This window comes from Varroa jacobsoni, unplaced genomic scaffold (assembly GCF_002532875.2).
Source record: "Varroa jacobsoni isolate VJ856 unplaced genomic scaffold, vjacob_1.0 scaffold_1147, whole genome shotgun sequence".
Classification (NCBI taxonomy): Eukaryota; Metazoa; Arthropoda; class Arachnida; order Mesostigmata; family Varroidae; genus Varroa; species Varroa jacobsoni.
Genome location: NW_019214049.1, coordinates 316721 through 341908, shown reverse-complemented (window position 1 = coordinate 341908; position 25188 = coordinate 316721). Strand labels below are relative to the sequence as shown.

At 42.8% G+C, this 25188-nt stretch overlaps 1 protein-coding gene across 1 annotated transcript in view; it reads left to right on the top strand.

Moving 5' to 3' along the window:
- Nucleotides 1-23969, top strand: part of LOC111267110 (glutamate receptor 1) — a 109890-nt gene extending 85921 nt beyond the window's left edge. The window contains exons 6-16 of the mRNA XM_022845111.2: nt 902-1355; nt 3195-3380; nt 7075-7195; nt 8101-8317; nt 13648-13795; nt 16226-16291; nt 17098-17215; nt 17789-17944; nt 19014-19219; nt 20103-20177; nt 20746-23969. Coding sequence (XP_022700846.1) covers nt 902-1355; nt 3195-3380; nt 7075-7195; nt 8101-8317; nt 13648-13795; nt 16226-16291; nt 17098-17215; nt 17789-17944; nt 19014-19219; nt 20103-20177; nt 20746-20820 — 1822 coding nt within the window. The 3' untranslated portion in view covers nt 20821-23969. The remainder of the gene's footprint in view (nt 1-901; nt 1356-3194; nt 3381-7074; nt 7196-8100; nt 8318-13647; nt 13796-16225; nt 16292-17097; nt 17216-17788; nt 17945-19013; nt 19220-20102; nt 20178-20745) is intronic.
- Nucleotides 23970-25188: the final 1219 nt, after the last annotated feature.

Sequence of the window (25188 nt, the reverse complement as noted above, 5' to 3'; positions counted from 1 at the left end):
TGTACGAACGGCGAGAGAGCTTGGATGGCAGATGAATAACTATGAAGGTGTTAGCCATAGGTAGATATTGGAACATTAGTAAGTTTCAGTCTTGCATGTCTAATTTATGGGACGTCAAGTTTTCTTAAATTGTAATACATTCACTGGATTTTGAAAAGAAATAAAACCAAATTGCGCATAGTCATTACAATGACGGTTGGATAAAGACAAGAAATTTGGGGCTACCTTTTTTTTGACAAGACTAATCGAAAATCCTTTTTATAGAAACGGTATTTTTTACCCTGCTATAAAGACCGACAAAATTTTGCATGTATTTAGAGAACAAGATGGTTTGGTAGCTTCGCGAAAGAGATTCTTGAAAGGAACTTCCCTAGCTGCTCATATTACTTACCCACCTCAGTCGTCTACGAGGATTTGAGAGTATTGGAAAATTGAGCTGATATAAACCGACTGAAGAAGAAGCGTTCTCTAGAGACGTTCTAAGGGCGCTGTTTATATCTTGTTCCGGGCGGAACCGGAAACACGATGGGTGGTGCAGAATTTATCCCTTAAAACTGACTTTTCTGATTGGTTGGAAACCGTTACTTGATTTGCCGTCGTTTATAACCAGCTAGGCTAGAGGGCCTGTCACTAGCCACAAGTGTCGTGGGAGAAAGGATTCGAATGTGGTCTGTCCGTACTTTTTCGGTAAATGCAAGTGGCTAGTTGCCCCAAAACTGTAGCAAGCCATTGCAAAACAAAGAAAAAACACTTCTGCCTATGCGAACTAGAAGGCATTTTTTGCCGTGACGTCGAAAAAGGACGCTGCGATACTGAATTTCTGCTAGCCGCATTTCCTTATAGCCGATTATATGCATATAGTGTTCATTTGTTGTATTTGTTCCTGTCATTAAAATTGCAGATCCCTATTTCACAACCAAGGCACTCAGTCATACTTATTTCTGGACGCAGTTACTGCGCTGCTTACTGGCTTCGACCGTGTCCTCAAGGACAATCCTCGCCTTCTCGACCGCAACCTCCGTCACCATCCCGGCTCTGTCTACTTTAATGGCACGAAGGGACTCGACTGTATGGACCAGTCGCGTTTTTTCGAGTATGGTGACATTCTGGCAGCGTTTATAAAGCAAATTAAGATCCCACAGGGACAATCAGGTCCTGTCGAGTTCCATGACAACGGTGAACGTGTACAACCTACTATCACAGTAATCCAAGGCTCCCACAAGGGCCACGTTCGTCTGGGTACATGGACCGCTAAAAAAGGACTCATGCTTGCTGACAAGCCTGAAGCACTCCCTCAGATTAAGGCACCCGGAGCTATTACTCCAGCTAAGGAGCTCAGCGTCGGTAGTGTCTTGGTGAGCTAATGATTGTGTTTACGCTATAATGTAGTTTACTGATATACTGACCGATATATTGATAGAAACATTTTGTGTAGCATACAGGGAAAAAAAACGAACCAATCGATACAAGCACTTAGGAATTCAATGTAGTAGGTTAGCTTAAATTTTTTATCAGTCAATAACATCATCGTTTCCACCGCGATTAAACTGTCAAGTATCACAGTGCGTGTAATATTCTCTAGATTTTCGAACGTTTCAGACGTGTTGGAATCATCTTTTTACGATCCTTGCAAAGATCGCGGAAAGAATAAGCTTATCGCAATGAAACTCAATATAAAGATCGATGCAAATAAGCAGGGCACGAGACAAAGAGAAGCAAAATCAGACAGAAGAAATCGTGACGAAAAGCTGGTGGAAGCGAACCGTGACTTGCCCGAGTGACTTGTCGATTCATCTATGAACTGCTCAAAGGAGATGGCGAGAGGCAAGCAGACTTACTCTGCGAGAAGACTAGTTGCTGTGAGCGTTTCTAATGGTACAAGCTAACAACCCGCCGCCTCAACTAAGGCAACAATGCGCTGCAGGAAGCCGATTTAGGTTATTTAACGGTTCCTTGCATATTCAAGTTGGACCTGAAAGACAGAGCAGTAAACTAATGTAGCCTGCGTGCTTTTTCGCTTGCCCGTTTCGACTCTCATCTCGGCCGGTCGGCCGCGCCAAACATACGCATACATTTATACCGCTAGTACCAGCAGAGCGCAACGTATTGATGGGAACAGGGGCACAAAATCGAGAGCCATTCTTATGCATCTGCCTTCCAGCTGCCGAGGCCTCGTCCCCGGAATCGGCCAGCGCTAGACAGAGAGGGGCAACACACCCGCTGGTAAAGCGATTCATAGCCCCACTCTAAAAAATCGCACAAGCCTAACAGATTACCTAGAATCTTAATGTGTTTCACGCTATAACAGTGGGAGTAGAATATGAGTAAAATCTGTCACATGGAATCGATGTTGTGTTGCGAATTTTGTTCATTTGTATTGATCACGCACTAGAGCATCCGGCCGCCCAGGTAAAACAGATGCCACAAGTTACTGTTTCTACGTCATAGCATCAGAGCTGCTGCTATCAATGTTTCCATCCTTGCACCCCAGATATGAGTCATATTTTTAATGTGTTTGGGACAGCTAAGCAGATAGTACAACATTTTTTTCCTATGTTTGGGAAGAAGAGACGGGTCATAGGCAACCTTACGGTTTGTCTTGCTAGATTTTTGTTATTACTCCAAGTCAGCGACTGACCGATAAGCCCAGTGTCTCGTGCGTGCTACAAGGTTGCACAGCACGCTAAGCATTGCATACGTGGGTGGGGAGTAATGCAGGACGAAAGAGGCCAGGGCAATAGAAGGTATCTAGCAATTTGTTGCAGCTGCTGCTGCATCATGAGATAGCTGGTTGGTTGTTTAGGCGTCGTTTGAGGTACGGTAATGGGGGATGGGCTACTTGATTGTACCGAGCTATATAAGAAAGGGAAAGGCCAGGTTGTTTGAGGGATTCGAGGCTGGAGGATTGCCGCAGGGCTCCTGCAGGCAACGGCCTTCTCTGGATCCCTCTGTCGCAACTTAATCAAGTATCGCCCTGTCATCGCCCTTTTTCGGCCGGCCGAGAAACTTCGAACTATCTGCTCGCCTGGGTTGCATTCTTCCGTACAAGTAATCTAACGGGATGGTTAAGGAAAGGTTTACTGCGCCGAAGAAGTGCGCGGCCAGCTCACAAACAGTGCTAGTATTTACCACGTGTATGTCTTTCCTGTCTTTGTTTATTCTGTGTTTTGTTCTTCTACTTCGTTTTTATTTAGAATTCGCCGTACCTCATACAGAGACAAACAGACGGCGAATTCTCTGGCTTCGTGCCCGATTTTCTTGAGGCTCTATCCAACGTCGTCCCCTTCGCATACAAGATCCAGGTCGTACGTCAACGCGATTATGGACGCCGATCTGAAAATGGAACTTGGAGTGGACTCATGGCTGAGGTGATCAACAAGGTAAGTAAACCGGTATTTCCAAAACCTTATTTTACCAAAGGTAGAGGTATGCTTCACACATATATTCTTTTGTCAAACTTTACAAAAAAAAAAATTCGGCTATTTAAAGATGCCTACTCATGATAATTTTATGTGAAGTAAACTAGCAAGCTGAGACAGAAAAAATCTTCAAGCTTCAGTATACGCGTAACGGCTTACCTATCTACTATATGTCGTACAGCAATTTGCATCCAACCCCGGATATTTTCCAGCATTTGAAATTTTTGATGGGGCGGGGCACCAGAGCGGTTACGTAAAGGAAAGGCTTTCAAAGCGATTTGCGAAGAACTCGAACGAACTGGCTGAGCATGAAGATGAATGAACAATATACATTTTCTTCTCTAAATTGATGTACAAACACTACCAAATAAAGAAATCAGCTATTATTTTGTCGCTTTCATATATCATCTAGCTAGGCAAATTCCTTGCCTAGGTTTTGATTTGCAAAGCTCAATAACGTCAGTTTGTGTGCCGTGTCAAATACTTCGCGGGTGAAACGCCGCATGTAGGTCTATTAGGTGTTTGTCAAGCAAAAGACCCGTTTATACCAGTACTTGCAGCTGTGCTGCGCTGCCCAATATATGCGCAAAACGTACCACTTTAAAGAACAGCTGGTAATTTGTCAATAATCTTTGAGACAGCGCAAACATCCGTCTATTACGGAAGAGCTAAAATCAAGATTTGTACATTGCAATTGCAAGAATTTGAACAGCTTCGAATAATAATATCGCTATGAATAACCCGGAAACAACGAGCCCTATCGTGGCAACTGTGGTCCATATTTTGTAGGTATTCGCGAACTTTCAAAAGAGTTTACTTCGATTCGACCATAGATCGGGTTAGCTTATCATGTAGGAGTACACAGTCGCCCCGTACGTTACATGCACCTCTAGAACCCGCCTTGACGAGTGATGCCTCTGCTGATCTAAACAGCAAGGTTTGCAGCCACCGTTGCCGTGTATTTCACGGACAGAACTCATATTTCAAGGAGAAATATCGCCGTAATCTGTTTGAGTCAACGCGTCCGTTTGCAACGGCCGCTTTTGCTACGTGCCACGTTCCGCCTGTAGAGGGCATGTTGAAAGAATGTTGACTTGAGTGCTCGCAAGCTGCAGATGAGCTGCATCTTCTCAGGCAAATGCGAGAAAGGGGCCTCTGGATACGGCGTGCTAAAAAAGGTTAAGTAACGGGAAAGATACGCGAGGTGCACTTCGAGTTGTCCCAAGCCGACTCCAGAGCTGGATTCTGAAATGGTAGATGGCCTACTTTCAAAATATGTCTGCAGACAATGAAATTGGCAAAACATACCCACGGACTAACAGTATACACTAACTCCGCGTCAGCCAAAAACGTTGTGACCGCTGTTGCGGCCCTGGCCGCTCTCTGTACAGGCACAGGATCTCTCGCCTTGTTTTCTTAGTCCACAGAAAAGTAGCATCGTCTAATTCAATTCAGCCTAACAAAATTCACTATACATACAAAACGACTGCAGAGCTCGTACCCATATGCATCTATTATGTTCCACTAATTGATTTTTACATATTTCCACGATTTAGGCCGGAAACGTCATTATTCGGATTTGTTTTAATAAAAATAAATACCCTTTGTTTCACACAACATATACATACAAAATTGAAACTGTAATCTAAAAAATCTCGGAGGCTTAATAATTTATGTCAAATATGTCTTCAACATATATATAATAAAATGACTCTTAAAAAAGTAACTGAACTTAAACAAGAAACCTGACGGGAGTACAATACTGGTTTCCGTTTACGTCCTATTTAATTGTATTAGCGTCTCGTCCCACATACGAATATTAACGGTATAAATAACGCACAGTCAATTCCTATCGTCTAAGAAACACGCACGAAAATATAGCATACCCACCATGTCCAGTCAGAGAAGATAGTAGTCAATAACTACTCATCATCTACGTGGCTACATGATGTTGAATGCGTTAATTTTGTTCCCGACTTGGGCCAGACGTATTCTACGCTTGCTACGACGCTGGTCACTAGCCACGGTAGCCTTTAGTAGCAGAATGCGTTCGTATGGGACGACGTATTGTGTATTACTGGGGACGAGGCTCCCAGTGCAGAACGCGGAGCAAGGTGCAACAGCAACGATACGGTGAGCTAGCATCCGGTGCTGAGCAAGACAGTCCTCGAAAGCTTGTGGCTCCGAGTTCTTTCGCGGCTTCATCAGCTAACCAAGAGCAAATCCTACGAAGTTGACAAGCAGGCTGTTTGCTATGTGCTGCTAGGACGCTGGCCCGGTAGTGGCTGTATCCAGGGCAACAGATATTCGTTTCCCATAACGTCAGGTGGCGGCGGTGGTGGGCCAGCCTGGGTGGGTCGTACAACCAGCCCTTCCTGCCTCAGCTGAAGCTCAATCCGTAGTGGGTACTCGTGCATCCTGGTTGCTGGCCTGTTGCTTGCATTGCTTGGGCCTGAGCCTAAAGCTGCTTTCTTGCCCTTTAGAACGGCTTTTGCGTTTTTGTCTTGTGTACTTTACTCTCGTCTTCGTTGCTCCATTGTCGTGCGTACTCGACGGCACTCGCCTACCAGCTCTGTTCCGCTTATCCGATCCAGCGTTGGCCAGACAGCAAGCTCCTACCCAACTTGGCGTCGCTGGCGTAGTAATAAACTGCAAAGAGAACTAGTATCAGTAGTATTGAAGCTATAGCTATTCGTTTGCCGTCGACCTTTGCCCAAAGTAGTGTACTTCTTGTGGGTCGCTTGAGGATATACTGCTATCGAGGCTTTGACCCCTTTTCCCTTCTCTGTTATCGTAGCTAGTGCAAGGAGCCCAAGACTTCCGGCTGCAGTGAAACTCGAAAGTGTCGCAAACGATGATTGCAGACCAACCCGCCAAAATCAAAAGTAACCAATTGACTGTCGTACCAGGTGTGACTACGTACGAAAACCACAGCACGGCCTCTGTCAAACATTAGCTATAGGGTAAATACGTTTTCATGGCACTACTGTTGCTGCTACCCCCTGCAGTGTCATCAAGACAGCTCAAGGATTCGAAGAGCGAACACGACACAACTGTGCCTGGTACGACTACGCCAGCCAACCAGGACGAAAGCGTGCTAAGGACGACATTCAGCCATCCTTTAAGAAGATAGTAGAAAAGTAATTTCAATCTCCGAACTGCTAAAGCTATAAGAAACTGCATCGCCAGAAGGCATCGATTGTCTTAAATGTGTATTTTTCACTGTGTGCAATCACTTTCAATGGATCGTCCGCAGATGTAGCAGTAACGATCAACTTTGAACGCAAAACGAATGTTGGCAGTATCGAATAGATAGATGAGCGCCCCATAAAGGCTTATGATTTCTCACACTTGACAACGTTAAAGGGCATAATTTATTTATTTTTTTTTACTTATACAACTACGGTTTTGTTTGGTAATCGTTATAAATACATACGTCTAATTCATGAAAATCGAATTCATGAAAATCTCTAAAATGGAATAAAGAACATACCCCTACACTAACACTGAGAATTTTTTAACTACTGATTTGCTTGTCTCATGGCGTATATTAATAAAACAAAGAAGCTTGATACATCAATAACGGTATTTTTCGTAAAGTCATCGAACTGCTAAATTTTATTTTGTTATTTAATTTCTATCTGATGATTTGCAGAAGGTAGAAATTGCCGTATCTGACATGGCATTAACAGCGGAACGTCAAGAAGCCGTCGAGTGTACCCAACCTTTCTTCGTTGATGACCTAGCCGTTGTAATGGGCCGAACCACCCCCGCAGGTATATTATGCTGCGATTTGTAAGCTGAATGGATAAGGCGATACAAAGCATTTCTTTAATTTTTCACCAGTCTATCAGTATTATGTTCGATGTAATTTCTCCGAATATGTTCAACAGAGACAATTCATCTATGCTTCAACCTAGTACGTCTGATATATTGTATATATATAGCATGCCGAAGTCAGATATTAGCGCACCTTATACGCCATAGCTAACGAAGTTCCGTAACAAAGATAGTGGCATAATGAATAATAAGTTGAAGTCTCGTTACAACAGAATGGGAACTTAATAGCCTTTGCATGTCATCTAACAGCTTGCTAACTAAGAGAAAATGTTGTAGTACAGGGTAGCGAATCTTGAATATGACTCTTGTCCAACCGCCCCTGTTAAAACTTCATTACTTTAACTTTCTACGCAACTAATGCAGAAGGGGTGTGCATGCCACATGCATGTGTCGGAAACTACGATTGAACAAATAAGAAATATTCTAAATACTAAGCAATCTCTTTTCATAAGCTCTACGGCAATTTTCATACGCATTCGCTACAAACTTTGCTATTTAACTTTGCTCACAGGGCTGAACAAGAGAGGAACTAGGTTTAGGAAAGAAAAAAGAGAAGTTTGTATGGTCTGAATTTATAAGTAAACTACGTGTTTTATTGTTATTTGACGATTTCTAGAAATCGGATAATATTCAAAATCCACTTGTTCACACTGTTTTTTTCCAGCTTTTGAACGCTTCCTGACTCAACTCTATCGTTATCTACTAGGGGGAATAAACATACTAACAAGCGTGTATCGCTAGAGACAAAAAGCTCCATGCGGCTCTATAGGTTTTACACAGTCATTTCGCATAGCCTGAAACCATATTTTTTGGATTTTCCGCTTTGCACCTGTTGTTGTAGGCCGGCCATCGCTATCCTTCTTCTTTGTACGGGTCTTCTCCTGGCAACTGTGGGCTTGCGTCGCGGCTATACTCGCAGTCTTTATTATCTTCTCATATATACTGAATCACCTCGCTCAGTCTCGGCAAAGGAACAGTTCGGAAAAAAATCGACTTCTATGTCTCGTCTGGTTTACACTAGCCTCGGTGTTCGCCCGTTCGCAAGGACCCCATGTCAAGTGAGTCTGTTGAAAGCTTGTTTTCCTTCACTATGATAAATTCAGACTAATGATTAGTTCGGGTTTTGTATCGAATTTAAAATCGCAAACTGCACTCCGCAATTCATACTGTTGTAATCATCTGTCAGAACATTGGTTTTTATAGCTACAGTAATAATAGGCATATTAACGTCTCGCTTGTGCATTCAAAGCCGTTCGATTCATTTAGAAGCTAATTAATTTCGTTACAGCACGCAACTGCCAAGGAAAATTGAAGTAGGTAATAACTGTTAGCGGGGTTGCCGTTTCGAACGAGTCGTTCGGAGCGATGTCCGTCTTTTTTTTTGGTTTGCGTCAGCCCCTTCCGCCCTCATAGGCGTTGCTTACGTCTGCCAAGATTTTAATGATTTCGGTTGACAGAGACGCAAAAGGTTATCCAGATAGATAACGTGATCAATGAAATCAAAAAAAAAAAAACATGAAAAAAAAGATTTTAAACGGGCTTCTCGAAAGGCTAATCAAAAAGCCGTCCAGACTTTTCATAAGCAGACAAAATAATTTTAATAAACCCTAGCATGGAGTTGCCCTGAAGTTGTCGTGAGTCGACAGCCATCAAACTTATTCTAAACCGCATAGTTTTTCCAGAACCATGAACAGGCAAGGTATTTTCGGATCATTAAATCTTAAGGGATATGATGAGAGACTATATCCGAAAGGCAACGTCTTACAGAACTATCGACAGGCCCTATACTGTGGATTAAAACGGGCCATTTTCACTTTATTTACCTTATTACTTTTTGCTAGTATTTAGATCGGTCTCAAATATTTACGGAGCATCGTCCCTTTTATCTCAAAATACGACTCTGCCATTCATACAAATGGGTCAATAACGTAACAGCTTCACTCGGTATGTCACGTACAAATAACATTGATCTTAATGAGCGATCATCAGCTTCGTCACCAATACTACATCGCGTTTTTCTTTGTTAGCTCATAACTTTTCAACTTGTCGACGGTGCTGTACGTCTAAGCTCAAACTCATTGATATTTGCTACTTAATTCTTGTTCATTTATCTATTTAATAAAATACTGCTTGTTTCGTATACAAAATATCGCGGCTCTTTGCATCGTATCGCCGTGCCTTTGTCCCGTTTTGCACTTAGCTTGCTGTATCGTTCATGTTTCCCACGCCCTTCCTGCGTTTTTTGTCAAGGACAAAGGGGAGACAACAGTACTCTCACTGTCTTTTTTGCATTTTGCTCCTGTTCGGCAACGAAACTCACACGGTTCAAGTAGAGACAGTCGTCGAAGGCCTTTAGAAACCCTGAAGTCAGTCGGAAAGGCAAAATAGGAAGATGACTAAGATCCACACGCCCGATAGTCGCGCTGACGACTCACAGGATCAGCGGAATAGCCTTTTCCTGCCAGGGTCGATCACAGTAGAGACGAGGAAAACAGGCCCACTTAGTTTCTTATAAAGTGAGCGCATTTTCGCTAACGAAGAAGCAAAGTGAGACGGGTTTGCGTTTCCCAATCGTACTGTGATGTCATCTTGATTTTTAGCGCTATACCCAGCGGCCCCCAGGCTTACCCAGCTTCCATGCGAATCAAACACAGACGGCGGAGGAAGTCCCCTTACGCTAATAGCTGTTGTTTTCTCTGTTGGTCGTAAAATTTTTGCCATTACCGCTCTTCTTTCTTGCAAAAAATCCTGTTTGCTTACGAAATTAGAATACGCGTCGTGTACTAATCGTCTGTCAAAACGGTCCAACAAATGTGCAAACGTGTCCGGGCAGAAGTAATTGTCATTGTCCGGGAACAGCTTAATTCAGGGTTACGCCATTCCAGCGGAAGGTCAGCCTTCATGTTGTCAAATGACAGTGGTCATGACGGTTACTGCATTATTGATGCTGTTGGCGTGATGATGATCATGATGTTGATAATGATATTTTGAATCAATCGGAGGCAATGGTGACTACGACCTTTTTTGCCTGAATGTGTGTATAGATGGCCTCGTGAACACTGTCATATCGTAAATTATTTATGATGTAAGCCGCTTCGAAGGCTGCTGCATTGCCCACTTGGAAATAATGGGGTGCTGCGAAGATATGCCCTAATTGTATATATCTTTGTTAATTCATTTAAATGTTGACCATGATGGAGAAAATATGGACGACGTGCACGAACTTCTAAAAATGCATCACTGCAGGCATGATTATGATTGTTAGCACAACTTACCACTAGCAGGCAGCTGTAAGTCACTAGCTGGCTCAGCTTTGAATTTAATATTGCGTGCACTGGAAACTGCTGTTGGGAGTTAGGCGCTGCAGCACATTGTACTGCATAGCGCGCATCAGCAGCCGAACACTTATAGACGATCACCCAGCTTTTCCTACGTTGGTAGAGCCTAGGGACGCGTAGTAGTTGAGGCAACGAAACATTGCTACCCATAACGGTACCATCGTGCTCTACCCCTGCCGGATTTGATCTGCAATGCAGATTACCAGTGTATGCCTGTTCCCTCCCGATCCACTGCCCCCCGATCCCTGCGTCTTCAGCCTAGTCCCTTTTGACATGAGGCCCTCTGCCCTCAGGCCGGTGGTCTTTTATCTATGTGTTGGTCACGGGGCAGAGTACTCGGTAAGCTATTATTGACAAACAGCACGTAGGCAAATGGGGGAAACAGACTGGAGTAGGCTGAGAGGACCAATGACAACAGTGACACAAATGTGCAAGAAGCTATTTTCCGGGCTCCCTTCGCATGAAAAAAATTTATAATGAGCGCAGTATGTCATTTGAAAACTCCCTAGTTGTTGTGGGGGCATACTAAATGGCAGGGAACGAGAGCACCGAAATAAGGTCCGCACACGGTTTAAACAGCATTAAAAAGTTGGTTATGTTGTTAATCTCAATCAGTTATCGTTATGATGATCGTCTTCACGGAAAAAGTCAGAGTATGCATAGTTATCCACTAATTTAATAAACAGGTTTGTGGGTGAAAGGAGAGCTCAATCAATGAAGCAGCCCGTATTGGAGTTTGTCAGCTTCCTGGGCCACCGAAGATAAACATCCTTTTCAATATTTTAAAGACCAGTTAGATAGATAGAAGTCTACTTCCAAGTTCGGCTTTAACTTTATGTCAGTCGTGATTATCCATGGCATTTTATAGTTGTTATGCGTATGTTGGATATTCGACAGAGGATATTCTGTGGAAGAGGGCCAGGACATAAAGCAGTATGAGTATTCTCTGTTATAATTATTTACAAGGCACCTATCTATACGAATGTATTCGATTGATGAACGTAGCGGGTCACAGCGTCATTGGTGCACCGTAGTATAAGAGAAAAAAGCCCATTCTGTGCTTCTGCTTGATACGATTATTGGTCCGTCGGACGCTGCACATGAAAGATTTACTACTGCATTACCTTGTCGCTTCGATAAAGCGATCTGAGAGTTGCAACGGTAAATGGACCGTTTTGAACATACTGAAATGTCAAACCTTTTTCATTGTCGTCAGAAACGCCGAAAAAAATGTATCGGACGGGATTACTTGGTCAACCTGCCTTCTTATGTGATCAGGCAATTTATTCTCCTCATCGCTGGAAGGGGTTCAACACTTCGGCGACAGCAATGAAATGCTTAATGGATTCTTTTTCCTGCGATCCAGATCAATCGTCTAAGGAAGAATTTTGCAAACGGCCTTTGCGTTATTTTTTTTAGCATTGTTCGAACATATTCGAGACAACCTCATTTGCTGACAATTTTTCCGTACTTATTAAATACTGTGACAGCTCTGCGAGGAAGCGCCGTCACGCGCGTCAAGCATCTACTGATCCAAACGTCTTCGAAAAATATCTTTATTGCCGGCCTCACAATTAAAATGCAGGTAGAGATGATTGTGAACACAAACGGATTTACAAGTGCATAATTTACCCCTAATGCTCTATTGGCCATATAAGTGAATATGTTATGCTATAGAACATATTATCCATCTGTTGTGTTACACATTTTTTGTCAGAACTGTTTAAATAATGGTTTTATATAAACCTATCGGCTGCCATACTGAACAGCAGTATATAACACAGCGTACTGCAACCGTATTACTAGATTTCCACATTTCTATTATAGCAAGCACCTCTGGCATATTATTATTTTTGATAACAGTAGCTGCCGTAGTAGTTACCTGGCACCCCAGTTTGTATGCACTAAATGCCATTATTATTTCAAATTTACATACACGCATATACATACACCACTGCTTGGCATTGTCATACCCTTTCTGGTCTTTGGTAACGGCTCGACGACGAAGAAATCGACATAATACTTGAACTAAAATAATAATGTTAAATATTTGTTCGCGGCGTTTGGGGCAAACTCTATCTTCGTAGGCCTTATGTACGTTTTCAGCAGCTTTCGGCTCTAGCTATACAGCTTCTTTTTTACAGAACAAAAAATTTTCCTTCATTCAAGTGTTCATGCCACCTCGGGGCTAATCGTCGAACAGCGGTTCGGTACGGCAAGAGCTGGTCGAATTCGAAAGTGTGATCTCTTCTCTGTTTTCCTTACTCGATTTCTCTATGGGACGGATGAGGGCATAAATTTCTCTGCTTTGGTTTCCCATTCCACTACATCTCGTTTTTGAACGCTTCAGCTCAGTGGGCAGATCATTGCTTGACATGAGCCCGAAAGAGCGAAGCGCCATCAACAGCGGCAGGCTGTTGAGCTGTAAACACTGTGCGTCGTCGCAATGGTACCCGTCACCAACGCTAGGCAAAGGAAGAAGGAGTACGCATCTGACGGTGACTAAAAAGAGAAGGGCAATTTCGATGAACCAATGGACATGATTGTGCTAGCAAACGCAGACAATGCTTGAGGGTAAGAAGTTGGCGGGAATAGCATGTCGTAGCGACTTGGACAGAATCTCGTCAAGTCTTGACATTCACCTATTTCTGCAGCTATAGCACGAAGTACAATTACTGCTGCACAGGAGTGAACTTGCCGTTGTTTTCATTCTATGTAACCCTGTGTTAGTATGTATGGCTCTCATATACTAAGAGCTAAAAGAGGAAAACAAAAAAAATTTCGCCGATCATGCCGTAATAGGGAAAGGAGAAATTACAAATAGACTTAGCCTACTGTTTTTAGTTATCCGTGCACCTCTTAAGCTATTGATTCTTTATGATATGCTTTCCGCAGTAACAATTTTTTTATTTGCGATCAGACTTTCACTGGAGAAACTGGCACTTGTTGGCAATCAGTTAACGACTAATTGATAAGATCAGGAATAAATATACTATATGCGCATTAAATATTTGTATTTTCCTTTTTTTTTTTGTTTATGTTTTTGACAGTTCGAAGGCTTACAGGATCCTGTTGGCATCGTGGTGGTTATTCCTGGCGGTAATGACCATCACTTACTTATCAGCGTGCATTGCGCTCCTACAGGCTGTCCTGTTTGGCAGTGGACCCGATCTCTTCAATAAAGACAAATTTTGTCGGGTAGGTCTTAACTGTTTTCTCTTTCGCCTTATCCTTTTTTGCTGTTCGTCTATAGATAACAAGGCCTTTTCTTAAAAGGCATGCATGTTGTCTCACAAGGATACGCCCTTGTGAGACAACATCTATACAAACATGTAAAGCCAAAAATCGCGTAATTAGATGTCAACTACGGAAAGTATGGAACAAATGTTATGTTTACCGTTGCGATACGCTATGTACCTCTTTGTACCAAAGAACCTAGATATACGATACTACAAAAAACAAGAGTTGTAGCGGTCATAGCTTAGAACAATATTGCCACTTAGTCGGCGAATAGTATAAACCCTATAATAGCAGAACCTAGGAAGTGCAGTATAAATAAGTCAGGTCGTCAACGTTGTGGCCCTGACCGCTTTTACTAATGGGGGCGCATGGGAAGGACTTGTCTATGAGAGATCGTGAGGCCGCCCGGTAAGTACAGAGCGTGGAGTGACAAAGTAAGAGCGAGAGAGAGGAAAAATGTGTCAAGCTCATGAAGTGACGTGGAATGTCAATTTAGGGTAATAGTTCCATAACGAGATTATATACTTCGTATCACTGGCCTAGTATCGTTGCCACTGATGCTTTTGGTGGGGTAATATCGCCCCGGAGTTGCTGCCACTAACTGTGATTTCCGCACATAAATACACAGGGTTTTCTCTGATCTCTGATGTCCTGTTCGGGTTAGGTGGTACCAGACAACAGTAGTTTTTTTTTAAGTATCTTTTTCTCATTCTTATCCGGCTTCGGCCCGTCGCGCGCTGCGGTATCGTTTCTGAGGCGAAGAGGCTACCTCATTGCTCTGTTATCATCTAACAGTTTCAGCCGCGCGCCTTCTTCAGCGCTTTTATCAAAAGCACTGAAAGTAGAACCGTTATACGCCACCATAATAACTCCTTCCAGTCTTCTAAATATAAATAGCTTACATATCCGGTAATGAATACATCCATTCGGTATGTCGTTGCCACTGTCGTTTGGACACGACCGGCTGTTTTAAGACAGTGAGGATTTCTGGCTCTGCGCATGAGAAAGGACCCTGCAAAAAGGCAGCCCTGTGCACGATTTATCAAAACCAAGCTGGAAACGCTTTTGTTGTTGAATACCATCGAGTTTACGCTATTGGTCAAAACTAAGTGTTTTGAAACAGCGCACGAATCAGTAGGGGAGCAACTAGAAAGGAGCAATAAGTTCGCTTTTCGAATCTGAGGTCACTACACCGTTGTACAGCGAATACGCTCATACGGTAATTTAGGAAATGATACGTTTGTATGATGACCGCTACCACATAAGCTTTGGTGAAGACGGATAATGCGCTTGAAAAGAAGGCTGCCTAGCAGCGCATGTTGCTATTGACGTATCCAAGTTCAAAACGGCTGGTTTAATTCTCGTAATCTCGGAGAACTAGAGCAAAGTGGCTGGCCAAGAGTGCAGGCGCTCGAATACGAAGGATATGTGTATGTATGTACAGGCGACGTACACCTGTCACAAGTGCAGAGTCAACCGTGCGACATCAGCAGTACTTCTCTAATCACCAGTCGCGTTTCGGTGTCTGTCCCTCTTCCGCTCCCTTTCTCATGTGAATGAATGACTACATAACTCAAGAAGCGACTACGTTACGGAAAGATGCCTTCATATGTGGCTTATATAAAAAAAAAAAACTGCCAGTACGTACGGGGAAAATTGGTGTGAAAAATATCTTCATCTGAAGGTGCCTGCCCTGGCGCTAATCCTTGGACTAGCAAATGGACTTATTCTACCTTCTCGTGCATGTGAATGGATCGTGCAGTGGATAGTGAAACCAAGACGACTAGTAGTTCCCTCTGTTGTTGTCATTAGGCGCCAGCAGGGCTGTTGTATGTGATGGAGGCGAGCAGGAATGAGTCCCTAATAGCGCACCAATGATAACCACGACCGGCTGGCCAGTTGGGAAACATAGTCTACCGTCTTCTTGTTCGTACGTGCTCTTTACCTCTTATCAAGCTCTACGGAAAATCCACGATCTGAATCTTTCATGTGATTCCACTGCTAGTGCACGATAAGACATCCGTCAGTCTCTGTGACCGCCTAGTAAAACGAAGGCCGTACGACCTGTTACTAATGGCGATGTGTGAGCACGCTGTAGGGAGTAAGGCAAATGGTATTTAACAAAATAAGCAGCTAAATATCGGGTCAATGTGTGACAGCAGTTTTTTTTATGTGCTTATACGAGGAGTAAAACTGCCTAGTGTCCGGCAGACTTTTCTAACTCTACAGTAATAAAGTACTTTCATCTCGTTTCATGCTCCCTTTCATTCTTTGGATCGTCATACGTCGTCATACTTACCGCCTGCTTCTCATCCCTCGTTCGACGCTTACAATGTACGGTACAATGCACATTGTCGGGGCTTTCTGTCGCTTATAACGTCACGACAGGATGCTGCTAACGGAGCCGTTGACGTCGGGTATATGCGACATGGAGCAGTCGAAAAAATGATCAAGGTAAGAAAGGCATAGAACGGGCCCAAAGGCTCGATCTCTCCCACTTTTTCTGCCCTTATACCCCTGTCTTAACATCTTACGACATCAGTTGATGTGAAGCAACAGCTGAAGAAAAAAGCAGGCCTCGTCTTCGCATGTTACGTGGTTCTCTACCGATTCCGAATATGTCAGGTGTCGGTCTCGGGATTCTTCTAACGTACTGCATATAGGAGATTACGCTCTTCTATATACGATGATACGATCGTACGAATATTAGAGTATACTCTAACACAGTGATACGTACACGAGGTAAATAAAGATACATATGCTCTACTACACTATTTAAGCAAGCCTCATGGTGTTCCCTGTCGTTCTCCTTGAGACAGATCAACGTGCACTTACGAAGGGGAGAATGAACAAGCGCGAGTCGCAGGCGGACAAACTTCCAAAGTGTACATATAGTGCTTTTCTTTACCTACGCCCACCACATAGGAAGCCCAGGATGAATCCTTGTGAGACGGGCCCATAGAGAATGTTGTTTCTGATGCTGCCGAAACCAAACGGATAGATAGACGCAAAATTCTCATTCAACATGCTTACAACTCGCTAACTTAACCTCCGGTCATATACGATGAGGGCAATTTTCTGTTGACTGAATAGGTTTGGCGCATAACAGAGGTAGGTAACGATCGCTCCTTAGAAGCAGACGGCGATTACGACACAAGGCAAGTTTTGCTAACTCCGTGTGTCCATCTCTTTTTCCCCATTTCCTTTCTTTCACTCTTCCCTGATCTGTCCTGTTTGTATGTTTGTACGATTTCACCCAGAATCAAGCGGAAACGCAGCTTTCATTTTACGCACAGCTGTTGAATAACTCTCGGATCCGCATTGTTTCCGGCATTGCTGAAGGAATGCGTCACGTGGGACCTAACTATGCTTTCCTCGGTAAGCGAAGTAGATAGAGAATAAACTAGAACGCTGGTATTATAACCCAACAATACACACAATAATAATGGCCATGCTCAGGGGCTGCGCGTTTATCAGAGGTTTCAGCATCCAAAGCCGAACTGGTTGAAGTTATTCTATCCGCTAATCTTCTGGGTCTGTAACGGAGGTCACAACAGCTTCAATTGAGTCTCTCTTCATAAGGCAGTGAAATACTTCTAAGACGTTTTATCACTGTCTGTTTCCAAGTATTAGCAGATACTCCCTATAAGAACAGCTCCAGCGCGCAATCAGTTGAGAAATGCATACTGTGACATGCTTGCTATGACGTTGAATCGAAGCAAGTATGCCTTCTTAGGAAGATCTGGATTCAGATGAAAAAAATGCTATGAGTACAAACGGAAAAATAGGTGGTGAGCAAAACACAGCAACGGTTATCGCCAGTCAAAAACGTTAAACCAGGCCCGTTTTAGGGCGGTAAGGTTCGAGCGCTCAATACGATGTTGTATGGGTACTTAGCTTGACGTTGCTATTTCTGTCATTTACAACGTTAGCGATTGTGCCGTTCAACAGGACTCAAATCGCAGGTGGATTCGTACATCGGACGCGATTGCGGTATAAAGTCGTATACGCTCATTCCACAGTTCGCCCAATATGCTCTGGTTATGCCCAAGATGTCACCGTACAGGGATATGTTCAACCAGGGCATTGAGAAGCTTCGCGAGTCTGGTACGTAATTACGCGTCTCATTTTACTAATGCATTTTATTGAAAGTTACATTGACTAATAGGCTCTCAATAAAATAATAGTTTAGGGTCATATACCGTAAGTGTACGAAGGTCTAACTTAACTGTGTAACAATATAAATGATGCGCAATCAGGAGAGTAGTTATAATGCAGAAGACCACTTCGTTGTCTGGCAGAAGTATTGTTTTAAAAGTTTAGAGCCAATGACGGTAACCAAGCTGTAAACACTTTAAATTGATTTTGGGGTTCACAGCAATGAAAGTACGGCCGATTGAGGTGCCGATGTAATGCGGTTTAGTCTGTTCTTTAAAGCAGCAGGAATTCCCGTTAAAAAGTCCACTTCCCCGATTGAGAAAGAGCATTTAATGTTAAGGCATTCCAAACCCCGGCTATCGGACTGAAACCTCCTGAAGTGGAACTAATAGTAGCAGTATCTATAGCAGGAGTATTCGAGCTATCATCACCAAAGTGCTTGCGGATGGTCAAGCCGAAGTCTAGCTCACAGCGGACCGTGTCCGTGTCCGCAAGCAGGCGGAACTGTTTTTTGAAGGTACAGAATGAAACGCAGCGGGGCAAATTGCGATCGATATCACTTCGCCATTAGGCCGTAAGACGCGACACGCCTAGTAGCCGGCAACCGAAAAGTTTGCAATGACAGCAACTCGATCTAGTTTCCCATTGCCGAAGGAATGAAACATCAAGGAAGAGCGTCACCTACGCGAACTTGCTCACTAACAATCAACGTGGGGACCAATTGGCCGTTACCGTGCCGCAACATTTAAAAGCTAAAGTAAGCGTTTCTTTTTTTCTTTTGCATTCGACCTTGGATACCGTTTCAATGCCGTATAACAATCTGTACATCGCTCGGTCTACTACGGCGGATGTTTTGGACTCTTCGGTTTCGATCGTGTTTTGAATGATGCTTGTCTACGGGATCTTGCGACATCTTAATAACTACTGGCTTCTGCAAACGCCGCGTGTCGATGCCAATATATGCTGCAATCACCTGTAATATAAACCTACTTGTCAAATTTATGCCTATACGTAATAGGCGTGCTGGCTGATTTAAAGGAAAAGTGGATTGATTCACTAGTACGATGTCCGCGCGAGGTCGAAGTGCTGGAGGTGCCAGCGCCGATCAGGTACACAGCCCTTTGCGGCATGTTCATAATCGTGTTGGCCGGGTTCATACTGGCACTTCTCGCCGGAGTCATCGAGTTTTGCTGGAGCGCCAAGCGTGATTCAAGCAAAAGTGAGGTACGTACATTTATACAAGGATACATTTCGTAAATTTTATTATCTACTAATTATAAAAAATACGGAACGTCGTCGCGATGCGTGCACCCTTCATAAATAACATTTCTTAACGTAAACAATTTTTTTTATAACATCCCAGAACAAAATAACTAGACGGAGAGCGATACGTGAAGAGATTAGCACATATAGATAACTAGTGGCATTAAAGACTGGCCCGCGTTACTGCCAGAAAGATACACAACTGCTTAGCACCGTAGCTGTTACTGGCACTGCCAAAAAAATATCATAATAGAAATCGTGTCCTGATTTGAACGACAGGCAGACATGGCCATTTATCGAGAACGGATTCATATCTAAGACACGAAGTTGCCCGATTGTTGACGAATGAAGCATTATTCTGGAGAAATCATTGTTGGGTTGTATCGAGGTAGAGACTGCCTTTTTCCATGAAGCTTTTTGGAGAAGCGCTAGTATCGCTGCTGTTGGAAACATATTAGCGAACAAATCGATTACTGGGCCATCGTTGAAATAGTCATTTTGTATGAAAAGCTAAACGAGCGTGATCTCACAAAGTTGGCACATTTTATCACGACTAAAGTAAGAATCATAAGCGGTGATATAGTAGTGCTCATTTATTTAGATAAGCGCTCGACGGATGGGATTGTAGCGACCCAGGTTGGATTGTGATGGCCAGAGGAAATAACATGGCGCTTGTTGGATTTGTTGTCGAACGATGACAAACCAACCTGGCGAGGGTCGGCAAACCCACCTACGCCGGCACAGACCTTTGTACATAATACGTATGGAAGTCACGACCGTTCGAGATTCTTATTCTTTTGGCGTTGTTTGACTTTCTTTGCCCTACTTTACTCTGCTATTTCAGAAACCAATTCAGAAAGTGATGTGGGATAAGGCGCACGATTCGTTGAAGCCATTTACCCAAAAGGATCCAGCTTTGGTAAGTGCGAGATCCTAGAGTAAAAGCAGCAAAACGTAACTCGTACATTAACCCATTGGTACATAGCAAACCTCATCCAACATAGATATTCCGGCTGTGTGGAACGGCGTATCCGAACTCGAAGTCTCTTTGCTTACTCGCGCGTCTAATGGTGAAAGCGTTGGTGGTTCCCGGCGAGTCTTTGCCGTCCACGTCTAAAATAGAGCGGTTGGAAACTGCTCTATTTGCTACGAAAGTTTGCCATTAGAAGGGAAGCCGATCAGTTTACTACCTACTATTCCGGGCTACAAGTTCAATATACCATATGGTAAGCCACTTGGTTATCAATGGCCAGATAGCTTTCAAGCACGACTGGCTGGCATATCTGCTGCAATCCGCGGTCAACTATGCCCCTAGCTAGCAGGCATTGCTTTGGGTAGGACAAGCGAGGCCTTACGACGAACAGACACATGCGTAGTTCCTGCGGTACAAGAGTGGATGCAGTGGCGGTGCGTTGTCGTTACTACTACTGCTGCTATTATTGCCTCATTTAACGGATTTGATCGTTTGCATTCGTTCATGTTTTCAGGGGAACGACGAGGAGATGACTCTCAACCCAAGTCAAGCTAATGGCACCCCTAAACAAGTCCGGGTTATGGTCTAGAACACCTAAACCCAGCATTCGTCTCCATCACTCACAAATCTTTTATGTCTTCTTTCACTACTATAACTCCCTCGCCCGAACTAGTCGTATGTACGTAGTGAATCCAGCGCCGTGTTGTACCATGTCTTAGCCATGTATCACCGCCATCATTTTATGTACCTACTCATGTCTTATGCGAAGACTTCGATAAATACAATTTCATCGTCCACAAACATTCATGTTTGCACCTTCTACCAGAGACCAAAACGAAAGAAAACATTTGCACAACATCTGACTCAACTGACAAACCCCGATTAATTGTATAGATGTAAAGCCTTCTCGTTTGACGATGCAGATCCAGCTGTGACGATCAGAAACGGTAACAAAGACTGACGCAATGCACCATACCTAGTGCGTTACATCACGTAAAAATTGAACCAGAAGCAAATCAATAACGATATTTCTAACAGATAATTAAAAATATAGTCCCAACACATATGGGGCAAGCAGGAGTATGATTGACCATATAAATGCACCTCGAACTGAAACCCAAATATGGAATAGAAAGCAAATCTACAATCCAATATGTAATAGCTATCCGTAACGCATTTGAGGTGAACCCAGAAATTAAATAGTGAGCTAATCCAATGAGAGAAGGTTTCTACGTTCTATACGCGAAGGTATTGTATATGTAGTTAATAGCTACCCTTCTGTTCAATATGACTCGAAGGTGAGCCAGCGGATCTGCCGTCTGACGTAAAGCTGACTGCTCGTGTGCCGTCTAAACAATCGGAGCATAGCCTATGTGACTAGAGCTGAACACATTGAGATGTTAAGTATGCATGATGAGGACAGTCAGTCATCATGCATCGTGTGCGGTCTCGGTTGAGCCAAATGTGACAATAACAGCTCCTCAAGCATGATTTTGTCGCCATTACCCTCAAGGGAAAAGAAAGAGCTTGCGCGGGTGAAAACTAACGGTAAACCTACGATTAGAGAAGGTATTTAAAACCATACCTTCAAATTGTATTTGCTGTATATATCATGTACTTACATGAACTTCGCTGGAAAATAAAATGGGGCGGGCGGGCGGGGGGTGGGTCTCATTTTACTGTCGGCGGTTATAAAACGTAGAACGAGTGTACGTTAAGTGCTGAGCTAGTTGTTTCGACTGCACAATATTTATATACTAATTGACGTCATTAAATTTAAGACAAAATTCTACTACATATTCGACCTGGCAACTCAACTTAGCAACTTAAATTAAACTTGAAAACAAAATTAAGTAGGCTTTCCAGTAGTGGAATTGACGACAATCAAGCTTTTTGAGCGAAACATTCGAAAATGATAGCAGCAAAAGAAAGAAGGTCAACCAAATATGACTGGGTCGGTAATGCGTTAAAGGCTATGATAGTCCAATAAGCCAATACTTATCGACGCAAATTATTCGCTCTATCTGCTCCGAATTAAGGCCAATAGGAGCTGGATGTATCTCATTAAATTACTAGTTGCGTCGGAATGCTTTTTGTGTGATATCTACTATACAAAATAATAGCTTTAATTTATAGCTATAAGCCGTTTCTTTAAAGTTTCGTTGTCTCTATGAAACTCCCTCAGTTTGTGGAAATATCGGCAGTTCTCCAGAGTGAATCTGATCTTATAGCATGGTACTTAACGAATCATTTCTCAATATCCAAAACCTACTCGTATGCCGAGAGTGGCAATGGGGTAACATGGATGCTGACGCCTAGCGGGCACCCCCAAGGACGCAGTCATGCAAAACGATCCTGTTTCCTACGGCAAAAATATTTTAGACGCATTAATACATCGTGCTTTGTTAACAGCTGAGATACGCTTTCCTCCACAACTTGATAAAGCTGCATTTCGGGCGTCGTTACTAAAAACAAGAGTGTGATTTATGGTAGTTTTTGTCAACACTTCGTGACGAGTTGTGCTATCGGCATAAAAGCATGACCTTTAATTTTTCTTCGCTATATTGTCATTTGTTCACTTGGAAACCTTTGAAGGGAACACCAGTCTGTGTGTCCACCAAAAATATTTCATTTGGTGCCCATCAGTCTTGTTGGATCGCGTCACTCTATCCATCCTTTATGGGTCGAACACAAAGCTTATGGAGCTTTTCCGTTGGCGGATATTACGATACACTTTACACACTTATACAAACGCATGTATGAACGCTAGAAATGGCTGCCATGTTATTTGGTGGAATCATTTTGGCATTGAAATAAGGATTGCGATATTTTTCTAAATATAGAGATGATGGTGATGATGCAAGCACCCTGGTTATAAAAAAAAACAAAAAAAAAAAAGAAAAAAGTAGGGGAGAGAAAGAACAAGAGGCAAAGATGTGCGATGCGAACGAACAGCCGAACCGCGTGAATGATATTCGTAGGTATAAATAATTACGGAGCGTATAAACAAAGAAAGTAAAGAGAAATGAAATATATACCTCTTTGAAGTTAGGCCAACGGTATTAACGAGCGATTATTAGAAAAAATTAGTATAGCGATGACATCGATAGGCAAATCGTATTATGACTTTGATCGAGGAAGCACGAGTCGTGCAGAATGCATTGATATCGTTGGATGGTTCATGGTGATTCATCATTCATTGACGGCTGATAAATCGATTAAAAATCAACAACTGAGAGTTATCGGTTTCGATGACATAGTGCCAAATGATAGGAGTAACACATAGTTCGACGATGCGATCGCGATCTATAATAGCGCTTTGTGATCGATTACCAGAACTCTCTCCCTACACGATTGTATATAAATAATCGATGATATCGTCTCCAGCTATTGAAGTTTATATGTGTATATACATATATATATATATATATATATATATATATATATATGTATGAAAGGGCGAAAAGGAAAGAGGGATAAAACGAAAACATTAAGCATATGCATTGGCAGAGATAACGATAACTATTAACGGAGAACGAATAAAGAAACGACAAAGAGTAGTTTATACGTGGAACAATCGAGAATACAATAAAAAAAATTGTCAAATCGAAGGTCGATGTATTAAAAGTCAGAATAAATGAAAATTACACATAGACAAGTATCCAAAGACGCGCTTATATATTACACCTGAGAGTGTGAATTTAATAAAATATCTTCTGTCGTGCCATAAACAATTTATGCTACATACCTTTACTTAGTACGGTTATTAATTTTACTATATTAGATGTCTGCCGTAGATAAAATGTAACTCCTTTTTTAGCTTTAGGCTCCATTCTGAACATTGTTCTACCGACAAAGGACGGAGGAGTGCAATCGTAAAATACGGTTAGGACGGTCTCAATCATACTAGCTAGGAAGCAAAGCAATGCCAAGGACGTTTAAACTTCATTGCTTAATGTTTCAACCAGGAAAAATTCAAGCGAACTAAGAGCGATTGTTATATTTATGTTCTCTATCACATAAATGAAGGGATTGTCAACGACATTATACCCCGACTTCGTGCAGATCATTTGCGACGCGTCACAGACAGCCGTCAATGTCCATACATATATGACGTTGTCAAACAGTCATTTTATATCTCGTTCCAACTTAAATGGTCATTGCTGCTTATTTGTTGGGGCACATTGATAACTCTGCTACAGGCTCGTTTTCAGAACGAGCACATGTATCGAGCTTACTTCGGCATCAGCCGCAATTCGTTTACGGACATGCATTTCATTCACCTCTGATAGTACTTGTTACGGTAAAGAACAACAAGCGGTCCCTCGGTCGACGACGTAGAATGTCGGTACAGAATTTAAATATAAGTGGCCTGCGGGTGTCGTCGTCTGCATTTGCAGTTGTCATTCAGGCAAGCTGAATCGGAGCACCATCGGGGCTCCGTCTACGGAGTGCGACGGAGTGAGAAAAAGAACACTCGCGTACTGCAATCGCTTTTCCGTAGTTGTTTCACTCATATGGTGGACCCATAGGCTGAGCATTGTGATGTCATTGCGACACCATTTTGGGCGAGGAGCGCAGACGGGGACGGTATAATCTTATTCTCGGTGCAAAACAAATTCATCAAAAACAGATATTTCGTTTTTTCAAGACAAGTCAACAGAATGCCACTAGAATTTAAAGAACGATTCGTGAATAAATGAATAGCCCGCACGCAAAAAGCAAAAAGTGAAGTAAGCTGTTTTGGACAAAGTGGGGTCTAGGTAGAACTGTCTTAACATGGAGTCGAACGCCGGTGCACTTGTTATAAGTCTATGGCTGCTGCTGATCCAGTTGGCATTATTGTTAGGGCTGTTGTTATCCTCGTTGTTGTCGTTCTTGTTGTTGAGGTTGAAGTTCACGAGGAATACTGCCACTACGGCCACGACAATGAGTCGGAAACGGGATCATGATGGCA